The 22,091-nt window shown below is 42.8% G+C and overlaps 2 protein-coding genes across 8 annotated transcripts in view; one reads left to right on the plus strand and one right to left on the minus strand.

The window, feature by feature from the left end:
* The window catches only part of NRG4 (neuregulin 4), a 57,745-nt gene that overhangs the window by 25,261 nt on the left and 10,393 nt on the right, over window positions 1–22,091 (plus strand). For all 3 annotated transcript variants that reach the window (XR_006416642.1, XR_006416641.1, XM_044450608.1), the window contains 2 exons: window positions 13,541–13,616; window positions 16,566–16,631. Coding sequence is in view for 1 of the 3 variants with exons in the window: in XM_044450608.1 (XP_044306543.1) it covers window positions 16,622–16,631 (10 nt within the window). In the remaining 2 variants the exon portion in view is untranslated. The remainder of the gene's footprint in view (window positions 1–13,540; window positions 13,617–16,565; window positions 16,632–22,091) is intronic.
* The window catches only part of FBXO22 (F-box protein 22), a 40,378-nt gene continuing 26,978 nt past the window's right edge, over window positions 8,692–22,091 (minus strand). The window contains exons 8-9 of one of the 5 annotated variants that reach the window (XR_006416639.1): window positions 15,578–17,642; window positions 14,403–14,457 (exon numbers count right to left, since the gene is read on the minus strand). Coding sequence is in view for 1 of the 5 variants with exons in the window: in XM_044450605.1 (XP_044306540.1) it covers window positions 14,421–14,457 (37 nt within the window). In the remaining 4 variants the exon portion in view is untranslated. The other 4 variants (XR_006416640.1, XM_044450605.1, XM_044450604.1 and 1 more) reach the window with 4 other exon arrangements.

Consider the following 22,091-nt stretch of genomic DNA (forward strand, 5'->3'; position numbering starts at 1 on the left):
AATTAACTGTGATCAAGAGTTATAACATCACTGAATCAAGAGATACATCTTGTTGCTCAGATTTTAGCAGTATTATATCCATATTTTTAGTGGTTAGCATGTTTCATTTCTTCATGAAGGGAAGAGTATTACCATTCTAAAAATATGGTGATCATAAGCAAAGCAAATTCTTGCTAAACTTGGCTTTTTCTTCAAATTAAATGCAGTAACTGTAACTGGCATATTGCTACTAAACATGGGCCATGCTAGCAAACTGTCAAAATTCTGTTGGGGTTGAATGACAAAAGCTTTAAAAACATCCTCGAATACTAAAATGTTTCCTGTTTGGTCAAATGTGCACTCGAGGCAGATTATATAACCAGAGAGATTGAGAGAGAGAACACAGCTGCAAGATTAAATGTTACAGATTAGAGATTATGTTGATTCAACAGATTGTCCTGTGGATGTTTGAAAAAGATTACACCATGGGAGTAAAGAATACCTATTTCTACAGGGTAAGCTCCAAGCTAAGTAGAACAGATTAATGGAATATGAAATTTCATCAAAAAAAAACAAAAAGCTAAGAATTGTATGATTTGATAAACTTCATTGTTAACATTTCCTTGAAATATACTTTAGTATGGTGTCAATATAAGGGAATTTATGAGGACTGCATTGTGTACATCATAGATTAATAGGCATGTTTTCAATCACTTAGAATAAATTAGGGGCCATACCTTTGCCTATTTAGACCAAAAAAGTTTAGCATGCTGTCTGGAAAATGTTGGGGAGCATAAACTGCTTTTCGGTCTAACCAAACACGGGACTGCACTCTTAATTTGATTGTGTGCTGTTCCACATTTAAAACTTGATGATTTCTGAAATGAATAGGAAAAATAGAGGGTTTGACTGAGGACTGTGATGGACAGAGAAGCAGGAACTGGGATGAATGATTGTGATCAGAAGGCATAATATTTACAGTTCATAATCATGCTTAGAGTAGATCCCCTGAAATTAGTGGGACTTAAGTCTGAGTCATAACATGTTAGTCCCATTAATTTCAACGGGTTTACTCTAAACACAACTATGAATGCAGCACTTAGTTTTTTAAGGGGATTTCGATCTCACCTTCTGATCACTTAATCCTCAAGGCACCTTACCTCTGATTGTAGTCACACACACATCAGATCCCTTGGTCTTTGGCCTGGAGCAAAGGCTTAGTTCCACAGGCCCAGGACAATGGCTTTTTGGAACTGTGTGTTCTTTCTAGGAGGGAGGGGAGGGCCAAGGGGGGTAAGCAAACTGTCCGGCGGCTTCCTCTTCTTTGGGTGATGTGCCCACCAGGCTGATCCCCCTTTTGCCAGAATGTTCTCTCACTGGAAAGGATCCACATTCCCAGTGCCTGCTGGTTCCCTGGACAATGGGAGCTGTCAGAGGGAGATTCTCCTTGGCTGCGCAACGCTAGGGAGGTTGGAGAGTTTTGCTGAGTAGGAAGCAGCTTTAAGAAACATCAGAACAGTGCTCAGTGGATTCTGGATATGTAAGCCTATTAATATATGGCCCATTGATTTAGGAATTTTAACTGTTCTTGATGCATTCAGGGTACTTGGGAAATATTTTAAACAGCATGTATACGAAGTGCTTCTGGAAATACTGTAGGGAGTTCCATGAATACTGTTCATGTGATTTTATACATCTGTCAACTAATTTGCAGATTCCACTATGAAATCAGGCATTCAAAAATAATGAGACAGCTGTTCTTGGTTGTACGCGTGTGTCTGTACTGAATGCAGCCAATTTGCAGGAGGAAATTCAGTCTGTTCTAAGAAAAGGCACTTATTATAGATATTGGTAAATAGTGTTTCTCTTGTCCAATATATAGCCATACGTCCTTTATTCAGGACTGTTGCTGCTCTTCCAGCGCCCAATTAGCCATTTCATGGCCCCTTCAGTTTCATGCTTCATGGAAGACAACACTGCCTTGATCTGTTTTGTTCTTATCTGACTCTCCAGCAGTGATCAGATCTACGACTTGTTTAATTAGAATTGCAATCTTAGGCACACTTGGCTGAAAGCAAGCCCCACTGAAATACCCCGCTGGGGGGTATTCTTTGCCAGGGATGCTTTAAGTTAGATTCCTGCACTGACCAGGGTGTTGTCCTGGCCAAGGACCTCTTCTAACCTTATGATTCCATGATATTCCAAAGAGTGGCATTGGCTATGCTGAATGGGGCCGGGTTGAAGCCATGGCATTATGCTCAGTTTATTTTATTTATATATGTGTGTGTGTGTGTGTGTGTGTATGAATGAATGAAAGCGGATCCCTTATTTTCAGCCTTTCAAGCTGAGTAGATCCATGATTCCTAGAATTTCCTTAAGTCTGAAAAAATTATAAGAAAACTTACATTCTGCACCTACCAATTGTCATAGTTTCCAAGTTCAGATGGAATGTGAAAGCATAGTTAATTAGAGAACTTATCCTTGAATAACTGGGACAGCCCATAATCTCCCTAGGTCATTGGTTCCATTGTCATCCTACTCTTAACAGTTAGGCTTTTTTTCCTGCGTTTTTACCTGGAATCTGCCTTCCTGTACCTTGAGCCTGTTAGTCCAGTCTGGGATGGGATGGGATTGGATCCTGACCTTCCTCTTTGAGGCAGCCTTTTACGAACTGAGAGTGCTATCGTATCTCCCCTTGGTTTTCTCTTCTAAGGGCTAAATGTGCCCAGTTCATCCAACCTCCCTCACAGAGCTGTGCTTCTCGTCCCTGGATCATTTTTCTTGCCCTCCTCTGGACCCTTTCTGGCTTTCCTGCGTCTTCCTTAAACTGAGGTGCCCAGAATGGGACACATTATTCCAAATGAGGCCTAATCAGTGCTTGGTAAAGGAGAACTGGTACTTCATGGGATTTGAAAGTGATATTTCTATCAATGCAGCCTAAAATAGCATTTGCCCCATCTGCGGCCACATCACACTGTTGACTCACAGTTTGTGATCGACGACAATTCCAAGATCCTTCTCACTTGCAGTCTTGTTGAGCCAAGTACCCCCATCTCGTAATAAAGCATTTGGTTTCTTTTTCTGAGGTGAAGGACTTGGCATTTTCCCTTATCGAATCTCCTTCTGTTGTTTTCAGCCCAGTGCTCCAACCCATCAAGATCACCTTGGAGGTTTCTGTTGTCTTCCAGGTTATCAGCTATCCCACCCAGTTCTGTATCGCCTAAATATCTGGTAATTGTTCCCTGCGCTTCCTCATCCAAATATTTGAATCCGATTTTGTACCCAAAAGCTGATTCGCTGATCATTGCCACCTAGCCCCCTTTTAGCTAGTTTACTAACCGGGAGATCACGGGGTACTTTGTCAAAAGCTTTGCTGAGGTCAAGATAGAGCATGTTCACAGCATTCCCATGTTCCATTAGGGAGGTTAGCCAATCAAAAACAGAATCAGAGCAGTCTGGCATGATTTGTTCCCGAGAAGTCCATCTTAACTTCCAGTAGTCACTGTATTGCTTTCAAGGTTTTTGCAGACTGCCTTTTGGGAGGATGTAATTCAGTTAAATCTTGTGACAGAAAGCTCTTTAATATTTGAACACACACGCGTTCTTTTGAATTACTTACTCATCTCTTGGAACTTAATGGACATCGGCATCAACCTGAGAGGAGAAAGAGGCTTTAACCTCAACCCTGATGCAAACTGTTGTTTTTTCACTGCTAAAAGTAAGGGGGAAAGCAATCTCTGGAAACCCAAGCCCAATCCATCCTCTCCTTGAGTGATTCTGTTTCCCAAATGCTATCGACGCGGAAGGAATAGCGATCTCTTCCCATCACTCGCCCTGCGATTCTGCACTGCTAACATCTTTAACCCTGTCAAGATCTCCACCGGTAAGGCGAACGTTCTTGGTCCCTTTAGTGCGGTGTGAAGGAGAGCTTTGCCCTGTAATGCCCTAAACAGCTTGGGCCTTGGATTTCTGAAAGATCATATGATTCAGTCCGAACTTGCCCAGCTGTTGAGATCATCAAAGAGCTGACCGGCCCTCATGGGGTGTATTCAGTGCTTTTTCCTCTTGTGGCAACTTGCTGAAAGTCCATTTCGCATTCGCTTGCTGCTCCCACAATATGGTTTTAGATGCCAGTCCAAAACAGTTGTTCGTGCAGGGTTGCAACCAGGTTGGGGATCTCTCTGGTTTCTGGGTTTAAGATATGCTTTACTGTCATTCCTGAACATTATTTTCTGCTGCAAATGTCTTTCCACTATTGCTTTTCTTTTTATTGTATTTCAAATAAGGCCTAAGCTGTCTCTACAATGAAGATTAAAATATAATTAAAATTTACTTATTTATTTATTTTTCAATTTATATCCTGCCTTTTCCCTACAAAGGGCTCAAGGCAGCTGACATCCTTCTCCTCCTCCATCTTATCCCCACAACAACAACCCTGTGAGGCAGGTTGGGCTGAGGGTCTGTGATTGGCCCAGAGTCACCCACTTGGCTCCATGGCTGAGCAGGGACTCAAACCCAGGTCGCCCGAGTCCCAGTCCCATGCTCTTCACCACTACACCACACTGACTCTCCTTAAAATTTCCTTAAAATTCATTAAGGAAAGAATCTCTCCCCAAGAGAGGCTTGCTAGGGAATTGTTTTTAGCCACTCAGGGTTGCCTTAGACATCTGAAGTCCAGATAGTCTCTGCCTGGTAAAGTGAGTAGAATCACGGAATGATCAGGTTCGGGTTACTCACTGTGGTGATGTAAACCTTTAAAATGCAAGGTTTGCTATCCGGCCCCATTCAAGGGTTGTCCTGTTGTGAATCAAGCAAGCATGTGTAATGCGGGGTTTAAACGACCCTCCTATAAACTAAAATTGACCATGGGTTTCGGAGGGTTGTTTAATCCTTGCAAAAAGCACAACGTTCACACAATGCAGTCACCTCCAAGCAGGAGTTAAATATTCAAAAACACTCCCTGTATTCGCAGCAGCCCAACTGCGCATCAAATAGCCCATCCTGGGCTAACATGTTGTATGAACAAGTCCATTGACTCTACTCTTCATACCCTCAGCTAAAGGAAAACGACCCCGTGTCAATTCAGACTTTTAGCACATTTGCTCTGCTTCTTTTATCATTGCCAAATCTGCAAAACCCACCCCTAAATCGAGGCAAGAGCTTCGAATATTTATTTTTATCACTTTATCAGCGCCGTGACCAAAGACCAAAGCATCCTCTTTCAGCTGTGACCAACTCAACGCAACAGCCAGGAATACCATGTTGTGCACTGCAAGAATAAGAACTTTAATTCGTAGAAGTTAGTTACTTCGTGTTTTCATACTGTTTTCTTTGTATGTTACTCCGGTAACCAGAAAGCCATCCCCGTGGCCTTGGCCTCTCAGGTGCTTATGAAGTGGTGTATTGTTACAACGAGATTACATTAACTGATTACAGTCAGGTTTTACTAGTCATTTTTCTTAGTCAACAAATTGTGATCACTTATAAAAACCAGTATGTAAAGAGTAGAGATGGCAGCTGTAAAACTTGGAGATAATAGCCCAGAGTAAAAACGACATTATTTGATAGCCAGTTCTCTTTTTCTTTTTACTTTTAATCCCTAAGATACTGGCTGCCATTCATGTAACACCTTTAAGAGAGCAGTCATTACTTGGAAGACATGTTAAGTTCAGTAGAAGTTATATCAATGCAAAGTAAACATCTTTAGCACCAAGTTCCATCTTCTTTAAGCACTTGGTGTTGTTTTCCTTTCAAAGTAAATAATGTGATAAAACTCCATCTAGCCCAGAAGCACATAGCGGTAGCGTTAATGTAGCATCCAAGCCAGTTGATAGGAAAAGGCAGGGATGTAAGTATCATATAATCATAGAACAGTAGAGTTGGAAGGGGTCAGAGGACCACCAGGTCCTTCCGTTTGCTCGGTGCAGGACTCCAAGTTAAACCATTCCTCTCAGATGGCTGCCAGTTGCATCTTGGATGCCTTCACTGCCCAAGAGCCCATGACCTTCCTTGTCACACTGCCCACTGGGAACCCAAAGTTTCCAGAAAGCAACAACCTGCCATTCTATTTGCATCCAGCATTACAATACCACGAATTGCACAAGCGTGGGAGTTCATTAAGTCATCAGGAAAAGTACAATTCTAGACTCCAGCAGATTAACAGAGAATGTAGAAATTGCAACAGCACCATCTTTTCTGAAGGGTCTCAGGTCAAGGCTATCCGTCATGCCACACGAAAGGAAAGAGTGTCCCATCTCTGATTATGGCAGAGGAAAAGGTCAGCACTTCTGCACTCGAAAATGTGTGGTGCTGAGGATCATCTGTAGTCCCCCAAGAGCCACGCCAGAGGTGTGGGAATAAACATATCCTTCATAATTACCAGTGAGAGCCAGTGTGGTACGGTGCTTAAGAGCCTGGGACTGGGACTCAGACGATCTGGGTTCTAGACTCTGCTCAGCCATGGAGCCAATTGGGTGACTTTGGGCCAGCCACAGACTCTCAGCCCAACCTACCTCACAGGGTTGTTGTTGTGGGGATAAGATGGAGGAGGAGATGTAAGCTGCCTTGAGCCCTTTGTAGGAAAAAGGCAGGATATAAATTGAAAAATAAATAAATAAATAAATAAATAAATAAATAAATACTTTTCCCTGTCAAAATCCCTTGTACTCACAACTAAGTTAGGAAGATCGTTTGAGATTTTTAAAAATTTTACACTAATACTTGCAAATAGTTGTGCACAATGTGCTGAACAGAAGCATGTTTTGGGGGCCGAACATCCAAAACCCCCACAGCAGAGAAAAGGCCCCGCATGGCTTTTCCCGCAACTTGCCTGGAGTGTTGCTTTCGGCACGTTTGCCAGCTACAAACACATGGAAGGCAAGGATTCTTTCTATTTCAAGGTTAGAGTGGAGAAAGAAAAGATCGCTCTGTAAGAGGGGAGCTCTTCCTAAGGGGACAGAAGTGTTTACCTTGCTCCTCTTCTCCGCGCCTCCAGCGACAACCTCTCCTGTTTTTCCTCAGTAGCTACAGCTTAAGATCGCACTTGGATCTGACCCTTAGGGGTGTGAGGGTAAAGGATGGCATAAAAGAAAATTGCAGTGGTGGCTGTTATCCCTCCCTTCTTTTATACGCTCCCCACCCTGCACACAACTTTGATCCACAACTCCTTCCCTAATTTCATTTCTTTTGTAGGTGAGTTTTCTCACGGCACTATCGAGTCTTCGCATGGGCACCAACCTCTGATTCCTACAAATAAAATGTCCCAAAATATTCGGCAGGCTTCTCCATGAATGCCCGTTCACAGAACTTTTAATTTCATTGCATAGCTTTATATCTTGTGTGTGTGTGGTGTTGGCTTACAGATTTGCGCTCTTCATTCCAGCACTGCCAATTTTATGGCCCTGCTTTCGGCAACAAGCCAACAGGTGCTGTGCTGTGAGGTATTTCTCGCCCTCATACGAGTAAAGACACCTCACTGCCTCAGCCTGGGGAAGCTGTTGGCTTGTGCTTTTCAGGCACATGTGGACAAGTCTTCATGGGATGCAGGGCACACTTCCATTCTTTCGTTTGTCTTCTTTTAAAAATGGCGCATGGTCTTAAGACTGTAAGATGCTCCTCTTTTGTGTTTCTTGGGATAGTTCTGAGTATCCCAGCCAACGTGCCCTGATTACATGCCTAATTGCTTCGATTAATCCAGAGGAAAGATGGGATCATCGGCACAGAACTATAAGATCAGCTGCTTCTGGAGACCTTCGCTTAGTGCCAAGGCCGATCCACAGCAGCCATTTCTGTGCTCTAGGCCAACGCCATCCCTGGCAGCGCTCGATTGTTTTGCAGGAGTATTTGTGTGCGCGCCATCCCAGTTCCACCCCCTTTTTGCATGACTGCACTTTGGGCAAAAGCCCTTGCAGCTGCTTTCACACCACAAGCAAGGGAAAGGAATCCTTTTCAAAATAGAGACAGCGCGAGGCAGAAGGGGCCTCCCGGGCCATCTAGTCTGACCCCTGGCTCCAGCCGGCTCTGCTCACGACATGCCCACCACGTGCACGTCCAGCCTCTCCTTGAACACCCGCACCGATGGGGCCTCAACCACCTCCCGTGGAAGCCCATTCCACACCCTCGGGGTCCTAACCATCAGGTAGTACTTCCTGGCATCCAAACTGAACCTTGGTTCCCTGAGCTTTGCTCCGTTGGAGCGCATCCTGCCCTCCTCTTCAGGGGAGAACAGGTCTCTACCCACCTCCATGTGATACCCCCTCACATACCTGCATGTCGCCAGCAGATCCCCTCGGAGTCTCCTCTTCTCCGGGCTGAAGAGACCCAGCTCCCTCAGTCTCGCCTCATACGGCTTTCCCTGCAATCCGGCCACCATCCTTGTGGCCCTGCGCTGCACTGACTCTAAATAACCAGGCCTGGCCATAATTTCTGCATTTGTATTTGGTAGGTTTGGGGGGGCTTCTAAGGGGATGTGCGCAGCCGTGAGGAGAAGGTGGAACACCAGGGTGCGGAAGAGTATGTTTCATAAGAGCCAGTGTGGTGTCGTGGTGAAGAGCACGGGACTGGGACTCAGGCGATCTGGGTTCGAGTCTCCGCTCGGCCATGGAGCCAACTGGGTGACTTTGGGCCAGTCACAGACGCTCGGCCCAACCTACCTCACAGGGTTGTTGTTGTGGGGAGAAGATGGAGGAGGAGAAGATGTAAGCTGCCTTGAGCCCCTTGTAGGAAAAAGGCAGGATATAAATCGAAATAAATAAATAAATAAGCTCCCGAGTGCTCCTTCGACTATGTCAATGGATGTGTCCCCATGTTTTTATGACAAAGTTCCAAGTAAAATGGTATCATTTTGCAAACAAAGTGAGTCATCCTGTCATTTCTAGATAGAGAGATTATTTCCTACACTGTGTAAGAAAATGTTTCTCTGAGACAATCGCTCAGTTGCTGGGAGAGATTTAGTGACGTATGCATTTTTTCATCGCATAGCATGCCTATTTGTAATGCAAAACAGTAAGATCTAGTTTGTATGAGCTGTTACCATGGCGGCACATCCAAAATGCAAGTAGCTTGAAGGACAGGTACGATACCTTTTTTCCTCTCATGCAACCAGCTGAATATATCCAGTATTCTAGAGGATGCTTGAAAAAAATGGATTCAACATAGCATGCATGAATGCTGGAAAATAAATTGTACGATCTATTCCCTTAGCCAGACAGGAAACACAGCCTGTAACTACTTACGAGATAATAAAAAACAGAGATTCTTTAAGGTGGAGGATAATGGATAATATTTATCACGAAGCAGGTATCAGGTAGTACTTATGTCATCGTTTACTTGGAACCAACTCAAATATTTTAATTCATCTGAAATCAGGGAGCAAGAAACATGTAAATTTGGCCTTTGAGATGCAGATATCCCCATGTATATTAAATTTGAGAAGGTGCTGGAGAATTTGTTAAATTTGCATAATTTGCTAAATCGTTCACACAGGCATCAGTCTTTCCCCATGGCCCCAAGATGAAACAAACACACAAATTCTTGGCATTCAGAATCAGATGCTAATTCAAGAATTTAAATGAGGACGCCCGCTGCACACACACGTGTAAACACACACACACACCTTTATCTCATGAGTATAAGCTTAGCATCCTCAAGATGTGATCTACATGGCGATCCAAATGAGAAACAAGTTTTTTCAACATAAATTAACACTGGGCTTAGCAGACTTCAGGTCTTCAGGATATACTTTGTATTTTCCAAGATACAACTCTGATCAGAGCCAGCTATCAAAGGAGTGGCTTAGGTGGGTGGACGTATTATGGAACTGGCTGGCGTAATGAGGACATAATCAGCCCTGCCGAATATCAAGACTAAAGTCGTGAGCCCTTTCACCCAAAAACCTACTCCCGCTTTTCTTCCAAGCATTAAATTTCATGACTTAATAGGATGAGTGGGTTGTTAGACAACGGGGAGGCAGAAACACTTCCTAGAGATCGTGAAGAGATCACAATCTAGCATCTTCCTGCCCTGTCACCGTGGGACAGACGGGCAAGACAGAGTGACTTCATTAGCTCTCTGGTTCCAGTGAGACCACCTAATTTTATGGGTTCCCATGAATTAACATACGATGCAGCTGAGATCTGGGACAGCAACCAAATCACAAACTGTGGACTCTAAAACGAGAGATGGGCAATACATTTAGGATGCAATGTAATGCTAGAGAGATGCTGTAAGCTGTAGCACATTTAAATAAGGCATGGAATTGCACAGTGAATGTACTTTGGCAGGGAAATGAGGGTTTGGTCAACATTTCATCTAAGCTTAGGGAGGCGTTAGGTCATCGTGCCTAAAAACAGCGATGCTGTAGATGCTGAAGCTATTTTGTATTTTTCCTCCAGTTCAGCAAAGCTGAGATCATCCACGACATGTGTCCTGGATCCAGTGCACAAAGAAGAGTATTTTTGATGTATGTTGTCATTTCATAGTAAGATACAGTATCTGGGCATGGATTATTTCAAAAGGGCTATGGTTAAACAGTAGGCACTTTAATATTGTGTTGTCTATTTATTCTTATTACTCCATTACCAGAGGGGAGCTCAAGATGTTCCCTTCACTCCAGCATCCTCCCAGACCTACCCGGTCCTGATGTATGAACCAAAGGACCCAAAGTTCAGCTTGACAGGCTCTCTTGTGCAGCTGAATGTCTCTGCTTATTTCACGGGAGGTTGAACGAAAAAAAAAAGAAGTTTGGGAAACACAGAGAGCTGCTCCTTCTGTTTAACTGAATTGGGGAAACAGGGCATAGATGCAGAGCTTAGGGGTGCCAAAATCCAAAGGGCTTTCTTTTGTTAAATCGTTTTCAGTTTGTGAGAAAGATTATTGAGAGAGAGACGTCTCCATGGCCATCGCCAATGATCACATAAAAAGAGGCATGTTGGATCAGAAAGTAGCCAAGCATGTACCTTGGAGGTCATCCCCAGGGGTCCTTCTCCTGCACCCTAGCTACCAGGAAGAGGGCCTTCTCAGTTGGGGCACCCCAGTTTTGGAATAAAACCCCCCAAAGAGGTACTCTTGGCACCTACTTTATATTCTTTTCAGTGCCTAGTGAAGAACTTTCTATTTTGACCATCTAACTTTTCAACTTTTAAAATATATTCCATTTCATTCTGCACCGCTGCTAGGCTTCTGTACTGAGCGATTGTTACTCTGGTTCTGTTCTTTTGAATTAATGTTTGTGCATGTGTGTGTCTTTTAAATTTTCGTTTGATTTTGCGTTTCGTTAACCACCCAAAGAGCATTGGCTAACCTTTCACCATAGGAGAGTTTTTCCAGTCCCTTGCTCATTTTCCTTGTCCTCCTCCGCACCCATTTCAGCTCTACAATATTCTTTTTTTAGGTGGTGTGAACAGAATTGTGCACAGTTACTCTAAGTGTGGTCACACCAAAGGTTTGCATAAGAGGAGTATGATCTTGGCAGGTTTTTAAAAATTCCTTTCCTAATTATGCTTAGCATGGCATTTGCCCTTTTTCATACAGATCTTTTCATCAAGCCATCTACCAAGACCCCAAGATCTCTTTCTTGAACGGTCATGACAGCTTAGATCCCAAACAAACTTGTACTTGTACTTGAAATTGGGGGTTTTTTTGTGCTGATGTGCATCATTTTACACTTGATTATCTTGATCTGCATTTGCCATTTTGATGTCCATTCTTTCAATTTGAAGATATCCATTTGGAACCCTTTGCAATCCCCTTTTCTTTTAACCACCCTAAATAATTTGATGTCATCGGCAAACTTGGCCACTTCACTCACTCGTAATTCCAGATAATTTATAAACAGGTTAAAAAGCACAGGTCTGAGTACAGACCCCTGTGGGAACCTGTTTATCTTCCCCCATTGGAAAATTTACCATTTATTCCTGCTCTTTGCTTTCTGTCCTTTGTTAGTGATCCTCTTGTCTTATTCCGGAACTACCAGGTTTGCTTGGCAAGTTTTAGTGAGAGGCTTTGTCAAAATGCTTTTGGAAATCAAAGCAGATGGTCACCAAATCGCCTGTCTATTGGATCACTCCAGTTACATTATAAATAACTGGAGGTTTTAATAGTGCGGTAACTTTTGTATAATCCTTCCTTAAAAATTCTCTTCCAAAAATGAGTGTAAATGTATTCCAAAGAAACCCTGAAAATGTAGATCTGTAAGAATATAAGAAGATATCTGAAATAGTCAGACAACTGAGTCATTATTATGTCTGTGTTTATCTCATAGTAAAATGACTACTATACAGGGAGTTTTCCATTCTTACCTAACGATGTTGGATTGCTCTTGCAACCTCCAGCGTGCCAAAAATGTGTTCTGTTTCTAAGCCTACAGAACTTCCCTAAACCTGGAAATGCGATTTCTGCTAAAGTCGTAAAAACTAGCACTCATGTAGGAACGATTTTCTAAAGGAAACAAAATCATATGTCAGCATTTGACACAGCTGTCTAACCTTCCCAGTAACATATACATGTTGTCTTCCTTCTTTACAGGTTTCTCTCTCCTTATCCCTGACACCAGCCAAGCTACATTCCAAATTCTTTATTGAGAAAAATAAATTCTCCAACAGCAGGGAAATCAAATGTTGCAGCCATATCCCATTGACTTAATTTGCAAAGACTCTCGTTGTTTCTAATGGTTCTGACTGTGCTCTACACACGATTAAACTATCCTTCCTACCCAAGACATTTAAAATTTATGTCTCAGAGTCTGGGTATGTCTTCTCGGAAAAAGGAAAAATGTGACAAACCAGTGGTAAAGATATCCGCATTGTCACATAAATAACACTTGGGCAATAGGTTGCCCCGAGGGCAATTTCACAGATCTAATCACTTATGGGAATGAGTTTGAGATATAGGTAAATATACATAGATAGAATCAATGTGGGTACAGAAGCCAATTTGAAATGTAGGTCATGGAATGCGCTATCTTGACTGGCAAAATAGTTTGGAACTTTTAAGAGGAGAAAGACTGTATTAGTATCCGACAAATTAATGGTATATTGAATTTGCCTGAGGAACCAGAGTTGCTTTCTTCTGTTTATGTTGCTATTTGGGAGCGGCTACAAAGTTCAAACAAAAGTAACTGGAAGAGCATTTTCGCTTTATGATCAAAGCGCTGCTGGAGTGACATGCATGCAATTCTGGCGGAACAAAGGGGCGGTTCTCCTGGCCGGGACTTGGCCTCTGTGCACACCTTTGACTGTGTCTCAACCTCACCCACGTTGCACTATCATATAAATCTTCAGCTTTAAGTATCAGGAGCAAAATGCCAGGCTGCGGCTGAATGTTCCCGTGCTTTATCCTTAAGTTCATGGTTTTAGTTTCAATTTTGTGCACGCAGTTTGGGATTTGAGCATTCAGGTAAGCCCCTTCGAGTTGGCTTTTTGTCGGCGCCACTTACTCTTTTAACACAATTTCCTTATGTATGTGTGGAGCTGATAGAGCATGCGGGTCTAGAAAGGAGCCACTGAGGCGAATTGTGAGTGCATTTACATCATGCAGAGATGGTCGTGTCATTTTTCTGTTACAGTATCAGGACACACAAAGACTCAGTAAAGGACGGGACCTCCTTGGAAGAACCGTCATTGTCTGATAATATTAATATTGTAAGTACAGAACTCTTTCACCTTTTAATGAAGCAGTTTGCTATGCTTTGCTCTGCCAGCCAGTTAGAATGAGGAAAATTATTTCAAACATTTCACCTTGATAGCATTGGCATGGTCCTGTTTTTCAGGACAGATAAATTAATTCAAGTAAAGAAGCTGAATTTGAGCTCAAGTACAGACTCTTCCATTCACAACCCACCTGAGACTTACTGATTGATTTAGTAACAGGATGCAACCAAATTAGTATATGTATGTACACATATAAAGCACAATTTCAACCTAGATGTTTTGGGGGTGAAGTCAGTTCACAAGTATGACATGTAAAAATTAAAATATTGAAAGTAAGTCACTTTAAACTTACTGTTATTTTCTAAATAATCGAATGCTGCTTGTCTGAGGACAGGAGCAGCTTTTTAGTGAAAATTCCCCCGGCTACAATTCTCTCTGTAAATTCACTGCAGCTTATCTCTGAGCAGACAGGTATAGATTACAGTGAATGTGAATTCATAATCAAACATTTTAAAAACAACAGTATATTAACCCAGAAAAGTAGCTGTTGGAAAGAGTATCTTTAGAATGATTTTCTCTAAAACTTATGTTTCAAGTTTTGTTTGCTCTGGATAACCTCGTACCTGTAGCAGGGAAAGTTTGCTCTTAAATTCTGAGAGCAATCTGGAATGATGATCCTTATCTCTCCCCCAAGCCTTGGAAAAATAGATTTGAATGCAGGTTGATTCACTTACTAAAAATATTCACTTGAAGACACACAATTCCATGTACTAATTTCCAGTGTTGGGTTTCCTTTCAGGACAGTGAAGGGTAAGGGCTCCAGGCAGTCTTGCTGTAATAGTAAATTCAGAATTGTGAAAAAGAGAACTTCTTAAAATATTACTGATCTATCATCAGTCCTTTCCCAAAGCTTTCTTCTCAGGGTTGGTCCTATATACAGTATGTTACTATTTCAGGGGTGAACATACATTAAGCTTGTGTAGTTGTGTGTATATTTGCTGGAAACATGAGATATACCAGCCAGAACCTGGTAGATAAGATATGAAATGCCTGGGGGTTTGTTTTGAGTAACAGAACTAAGCGAAACTTAAGAGTTCATCCACACATAATAGCACTCTAGGTTACCTAATCTTTTCTTAGTTTCAGCAGTATAATTTAAGAGGCGCTGTGGGCCATGCTGTTATTAGTATTGTTATTAAGTTGGAATAATAACAACACTTAGTAATCTACTGCAAATCACCCAGTAATGGACAGGTAGTTCTAAACAGACCTTTTGCCCACTGCTGAAAGAGTGAATATGTACTTGGAAACCAATACAACAGCGTTCCTGGATTCTTGGTTTCCGAAAAGGCTCATTCTGTGTGGGTAATTGGTATGGGGAAATTGGCTGGTACATGTGAGACCTTGAGCTCCTATTGAAATTGTGCCTCAGAGGTCTTTTGGGGCCAGGGCAAACTATGTGATGGGTTTACTGAGGAATGATGTTGAATTGAGATTAGTAAGCAGCAGCTGACTATAGCATCCATACTAAAAATAGCTAGGAAATAGTTTAAGCTGCACCAGAAATTGTGTATTACAAGGGTTGAATTGCATTTCATTCAGGAGCTGAAGACATTATGTTTGGGAACTACTTATTAATAATCCTTGGAAGGTGAACTGAGCAAGCTTCTCTTCTCAGCATAACTGATGAATTGCTCTCGTGCGTTTGCACCCCAAAACAGTGGGATTAGCACAAAGGCAGGACTATATTTTTGCAATATCTAGAACATACTTATGTAAATTGTATATAAAATTGTGAGTGACGAGGATAAATGTTTCTGCAAATTTATAATTGTAAGAAATAGCCAAGCATAATTTTCATTTCGAGCTGCAATGTTTAATTGCAGTTGGAACGATCAGTTATAAGATTACATTTGACTAAAAGTTTACAAAATTAATTACTGTGTACTTACACATATATATGCACACTCACAAAAACTGCAGAATGCCAGAACCATCCCGGAAGAGATGTTCTGTCTTTTCAGATGCACATGAGAAATCCCTCTTTTAAGGATTTTAAGACAGGTGTGTGCCCTCTAAAAAAAGGAAAATAGCTAAGCCTTTTGCTGCAGAAATCTTTTTCCCATTCCTATGCAAGTTTAATCAATCCATAATTCAACTAAAATCATCTCATATTTCTTTAATTCTGTTTCGTACCTAATAAAATTGAGCTATTCTCAAACTTTTCAGCCTCCCCTATTTCAATCTTTTTTTTTTTTTAAATGAGCGTTCTATACAGCAGTGAAAGAACTGGGTAATAACAACAAAAGAAAGAACTTAGTACAAAGAATTTCTATAAGCTGCATATAGGGTTTCATAAAAAATGAATATTTTATTCATATTAAAGGTCCTTACCAACCTCACGCTGATTTATGCCAAGAGATAGCTCTATATCTATTTTTATTTATTTAGATTTATATCCTCCCTGTTTTCTTTGAAGAGTGCAAAATGACTTACATCATTCCCCCTGCTCTCGATATTATCCCCCACAACAACAACCCTGTGAGGTAGGCTGGGCTGAGAGTCTGAGACTGACCAAAGGCAGCCAGTTGGGTCCACGGCTGAGTGGGGAATAAAACCCGGAATGCATGAGTTCCAGCCCCGTGCTCTTAACCACTACATCACACTGGCTTTCTGCAGAGAAGTGTTTCAATTTACTGTTTATTTAATTAATGTATATACCGCCTAATGGCCAAGGCTCTCTGAAATGAAAGAATTGCCTCTCAAAAGCAGAGAAAGCACCAGGCGAAGCGTAGTCACGGGAAAGGACGGAGGGAACAGGTATTTGCTGCCTGCGGCGAGGGAGGCGATTTATCTGGTATGAATGCTGAACTGAAAATAATAAACTGACTTTTTAAGCAGACAAAACATATTTGGTTTTAAACCTGTTTTTGTCTTCAGGACAGTTTTTGAAGAATAGCCTGTGACCAAGAATTACAAATTGTGGTCAGAATAATATGCGAACAGGTAATTTCATGAACATTTGTTGCAATATTAACACACCCCAGTTTGGAATCATGTTCATCTGTGCCTATCAGAACCATCAACTCTGATTTCTTAAGAATGCTGGACAGAGTCGTGTTCACAGTTGTGTTACTCAACAAGAGAGGGCCATTTCATGCGAGGCTGCGTAAGGAAACTGCCTAATGCCATTTTTGCTCGTTGCTCAAATGGGCAGCCGTGTGTTTTTTTTAATTGTAAATGATGCTAAGTGTGCTTCTGAGCCCACTTCAAAGTGCTGGTTATAATATATAAAGTCCTACATGTCTGGGATCTGCAACAACTGATTGGAGGCCTAACCTGACCCCACTCTCCCCGGACACAATTTGAGGCCTTCCTCCAACTGTCAGCACCATGGGAAGCCTGGAGGGCGGTGGCAAACTGGAGAGCTCTCTTAGTGGTGGCCCCTGAATTCTGGGATTATCTCCCCATTGAGGCCCGTCTAGAACCAACATTGCCGTCTCTTTCGCAACAGGTTACGGCACGTAATGGCATATGATATGTCAACCATTCTAACAGGCCTAATGTTTGTTGAAATGGATTTGGTTTAAGCTGCTTTAAATGTTGTAGCTTGGGATTTTATGGTCTTTGTATTTCTGCTGTCCTTCTTACTAGTGCACTTATTTTTATGACGTGTGAACCAACTGAGGGCTGCTAGGGAGGCAAGTGGGAACCTGGACTGGCATCACTAATTCCACTTAATACCGCCTGGGAGAATTGATCCATTCAGGAAGGAAGTCCGAGGAACAAAAGAGATTCTCAATGTTAGTGGCAAAGGGAGTGTTAATAAGTCTCCAGGCACGGATAGTATCGTAAACACCTCACATATGAAACCGCTGTCTTTCTTACTGTCAAGACGTTTCTACGATCAGGCTCTGCATCAGAGGACTGGGAATGGCCCATGTGATGCCCAAGGGATCCGGGAAATAGCAGGCTGGTTAGCATCATATCTGCTCTGGTAAATCGGCCGAAAGTTTTCTGAAAGCAGATGGAGAAGCAGGTCCTCTTGAAAAGAATCAGCACGGCGTGTCGCACCAAACACTTTAGAGTTCTTTGAGAGTGTCAGTACGCAAGCGCACGGGTGCGATCTGGTCGACACGGTTTACTCAGACTTCCAAAAGACATGAGACGAAGCCCTTCGGCTAAGAATCCTGAGCAAACTTAGTAGTCAAGGAATACCGGGAGACCGGAGCGCTAACTGTTTAAACCGGAGTGCTAACTGCTTTTTAAACCTTTAAAAAGCTAACTGTTTAAAGGGCAGACCAGAAGGGGCGGTGATGCAGCGCCATCTCCCCCAGTGGGCAGATGGGGCCAGTGGAGGTTCCCCAGGTTCTGGATTAGGATCGGTGCTTCTCACCCTATGCATGCGTGATCCGGAATTAGGAGTAAGCGGTGAAGTGGCCAGGTTGGCTGATGGCAGGAAACCGTTTAGGGTGGTTTAAACTGAATGGGTTGCGAGGAGCGCCAAGGAGTCTTTCCTAGCTGGGAGACTGGGCACCGAAATGGCAAAGACTGTTCGGTATAAGGAAGTGAAGAGTCATGTATGCCAGGGCAAAAAATCCAGAATTCGGGTACAAGTTGATAGGATCCGAGCTAGCCGTGACCGATCAAGAGATGGGTCCTGGGGTTTGTGGTGGACAGCTGGATGAGAACATCAAACCAGTGCCCGGCTGCTGTGATAAAGGAAAACCCCATGCTCTAACTAGGAACACAATTAAAAATAAAAATGGCGAGGTTATACTCTCCTTACACAAACCTTTGGCCTGACGCCACTTAGAATATTATGTACACTCTCCTGGTTGCTGCACTTGAAAAAGGGCATTATTGAGTTGGGAAAGGCACAGAGAAGGGCAGTTAAAGTAACGACGCAATTGGAGCAGCTCTCCTTTGAGGAAGCTTTAACGAGTGGAATTGTCTCGCTTAGAGGAAAGATGAGTAAGGGGAGGCATGATAGAGGTGTTTAAAATATGTGCCATTGGAAACCGTGGAAAGGGAGACCTTTTTTCTCTCTTATAATACTGGAAGCCAGGGGCGTCCCCTGATGCTGATGAGGGAGAGATTCAGGACAGAGAAGTGGAAGTCTTTCCTCTCACAGCTTAAGTTACAGAATCGCTCATTTGCACAAGATGGCCCCCAGTCGGGACGGCTTTCAAAGGTGCTTGAACAGACGGATGGAGGAGGCTCTCCGTGGCGACCAGCCTTGCTGGCCATGTGCCACCTCTTCTTGTGGAGAAGCGTGGGCAGGCAGAATTGGGGTACCCATCCTGCTGGAGGGCTCTTTCGGGCAGCTGCTTTCCCATTCTTGGACTGGATGGGTCACTGGCATGGCTCTCCTTACAATCTTACATTCTCACCAGAGGTTCATTGCATCTGCCCTCCAGCGCTTTCTGGATACACGGGAGACACACCGGGCCGAGCATCTCTTGGATTCCCTTCCTTCCCATGGCATGCAGAAGGCTCCAGCATTTCTAGTAGAAAAGGAACCCAGGCAGCAGCAAGTCCTGAGCCTGGCTCAGAAAAGGCACCCTCGTTTAGGCTGAACAAGACCTTGGAGGACACAAAAGCACCTGTGATGCACAGTTTACTGAACTCAGTGAGAGATACGGAGAGGATGCTAATAAACTAGCCAAAAGAAAGTTAATACTCCCCTTCTCGGTGGTCCGTTGGTTCTCTGAAGAGGCCAGAGGGCCCCATAGACCTCCAAAAGGGCCTGGGCACGCAGGGAATCGATTCCTTTCCCCGGACAAGCACGGAAGAGAACACCTCTTGCCGTGGGTTTCATACGGCTCCTCTCTCTCACTGTTACAGAGCCTATCAGGAAGCGCTCAGGTTACCTCCTCTTTTCCGGGAATGAAACTGTTTTGGTAAGACACACAGTGTCATTCTCACGGTGCTGTGAAAAGAATGCTTTTATCTATAGCATTATTTGGGATGGCAACTTAATCCCAAAATATTTCTGGTGCTCCTGTTAGCAAGCTGAAGGCCACAAGGCCTGAGCAGGCTTGCAAGAAATTATTGTGGCTTTTGGACACTGAAAGATTACTGCTCTACCTGTTGAAACTCAGTAACCTCCTCGCCATTCTTCAGGTGCAGCCTGAACAATACACAGGGCTGGGAAGGATTTCTGTTTGAGGCCATGGACCATTCTGGCCGGCTGTACAAGAGGGTTTCTGATGGTTGCATCTTATTAAGGGAACCTCTCAGGATGATGAGAATTAAGCAGACAACAGAAATAAGACTGCTTAATATAAGATCATTTCATGATTGGTGAGAATGATGCACCAAAATACTGGGTTTTTAAACTTAATGTGCCTTAAAGAGCTCCCCTTCCAGCCACAAACACATTTTTCTTGCCCTTGCAACTTACACTTAACTGCCCTCATTCTGCAGTTAAGTGTAAGTTGCAAGGGCAAGAAAATTCTGCATTCTGACAGCCCCCGAAGCCACTGATCTTAGTTCCCTCCTTGCCAGATTATTTTGAATTTCGAATATACAGTTTCACATATTGTTATATAACTCCTGGATTCCTTGTAGCAACCCCAGCAACAGTTTGCATCCAAATCAGCCCCTCCATGTTTTAGATGCTTCCTTAGTTCTGCATTTGATTAGTATCAGCACCATCTTTGCAGGATAATTTAGACCCACAAAGAAATATTTCACTATTTTGAGAGCATAAGAAATTACGACGCAAAGGGACACTTTTTTCCTGCAAACACACCGCCAGCCCTTGTGCCCCCCCCCCCCCCCGCCACATCCCTGTTGCTTTTCAGTCCTCAGATCCTTGTCTTTTTAGTCCTTGGATTCTTCATGATCTTTATCATTCCAACTGCCTATGAGTATCTTTGTTATCCACCCACGACTTCTCTGGCCCCTATCACAACCTTCTGCAGCTCGTCCATGTAACGTTCCCGTCTTCTTTGAGCACAGAGGACACCTTTTCTTTTTAAGAATTTCCCCCAGCTACGCTGACCTTCCGCTTCTGAGGAGCAGCCATATGCAGTTTAGCAATGGCACAACACACTTCCTGCTCAGCACTTACGACATTTGTGAAAAGTCTTTGCCATCATAGGAGGCCCGCCAATAGCTCGGAGCACTCATAAACGTGTAGAAATATCAGCAACATATATGCCCGGAGATTAGTTCTAGATGCTGCCTCAAACCCTCTTTGGCAAACCATTACATCGTCCGTGTGGGATGTAAACATCTCCAGCACAGCAAGCTAAGCCCAAATTTGCGTTGTGTCGTATTTCCTTCAGTCACGATAAAGGCCATACTCCTGTGGCTCTGTATCAGATTCAAACTTCTCCAACAGACTTCACAGAATCAGAATAAAAAAAGAGATAGAAATTCAGGTTGGATGAGTCTATTTTGTCAGCAAAGTACAGTACTGGATGAACAAGCAGATCTGGTTATGATGCTATAAAAACAACTTTACCGTTGGAAAAGCATTGAGCTCCTCTCTACCCTCCTCTTGCTTCCTACCTCTGCTGTAAGATTCAGGATGTAATATTTCCATTACTGGCTGTTTCTCCACTTGGACCAATCATTCAGAGAGAGGTCTGGAGGTTATGTATGGGAAAGGAAGACCTAAGCTACCTGGATTTTTACGCATTTCAGAAATAGGTTGTCAGAACTTTCCAACCTTAAAAGCAGCATATTTCCCCTTCTGCCCATGATTCCAAATAAAGATATTCTGCTGCTCCATTTTCAGACGGTGTTAGAAAAAAGCAGTGACTATAACACCTAATCTGTAAGATAGCACAAAGTTTTCACATTCTGTAAGCTGTGCATAGCCTTAATGTGCAAAGTTATGAAATATTTGTCTTTTTTAAAGGCATTTGCCAAAATATTCATTCACACAGGTACCAACATAATGCAGAGCCAACAAGAGCTGCTAAGTTGGTCAATTCATTGCATCCTAAGGATTTAAGATTACATCCCTTTATATGTATTTTTAATTTCACACATTTTTTGATGTTCAGTGGGAGAACATCTTTTAAGTGAAGGAGAGTATTTTCCTGGTTCATTTATATTTACTACATGCAAATATTTTGAGAAAAAGCTACTTCCTTTCCATCTTCTAACTTCTGCAGCAGGATCCTAATCTTTCCTGGGGCATCTGGATGCAGATAGGAGATTGCAGAGACTGGGGTGTTTTTAAAGCAAACTGCTCTGTTTTCTTTTGGTTCTTCATCTTTCCAAGAACAATTGAATGGGTGGGATCCTGCCAGGGTTCAACATTCAGCTCCTGTGCCACTCAGAAGCAAAGCTAGTTGCAGTTCCTCACCAAAAGTGGATCAGAGTTTAAGGCATCACCTGGCCAGTTTATTTCTGGATGGGTGCGGTGGTCACTAAAGCGCAGGCTTGGTGCTAGTTATTTATTTATTTATTTAAAACCTTTGTACCCCTGTCCTATACATCAAAGTC

The sequence above is a fragment of the Varanus komodoensis genome, unplaced genomic scaffold, assembly GCF_004798865.1.
Source record: "Varanus komodoensis strain SLA01 unplaced genomic scaffold, ASM479886v1 scaffold67, whole genome shotgun sequence".
Lineage (NCBI taxonomy): Eukaryota > Metazoa > Chordata > Lepidosauria > Squamata > Varanidae > Varanus > Varanus komodoensis.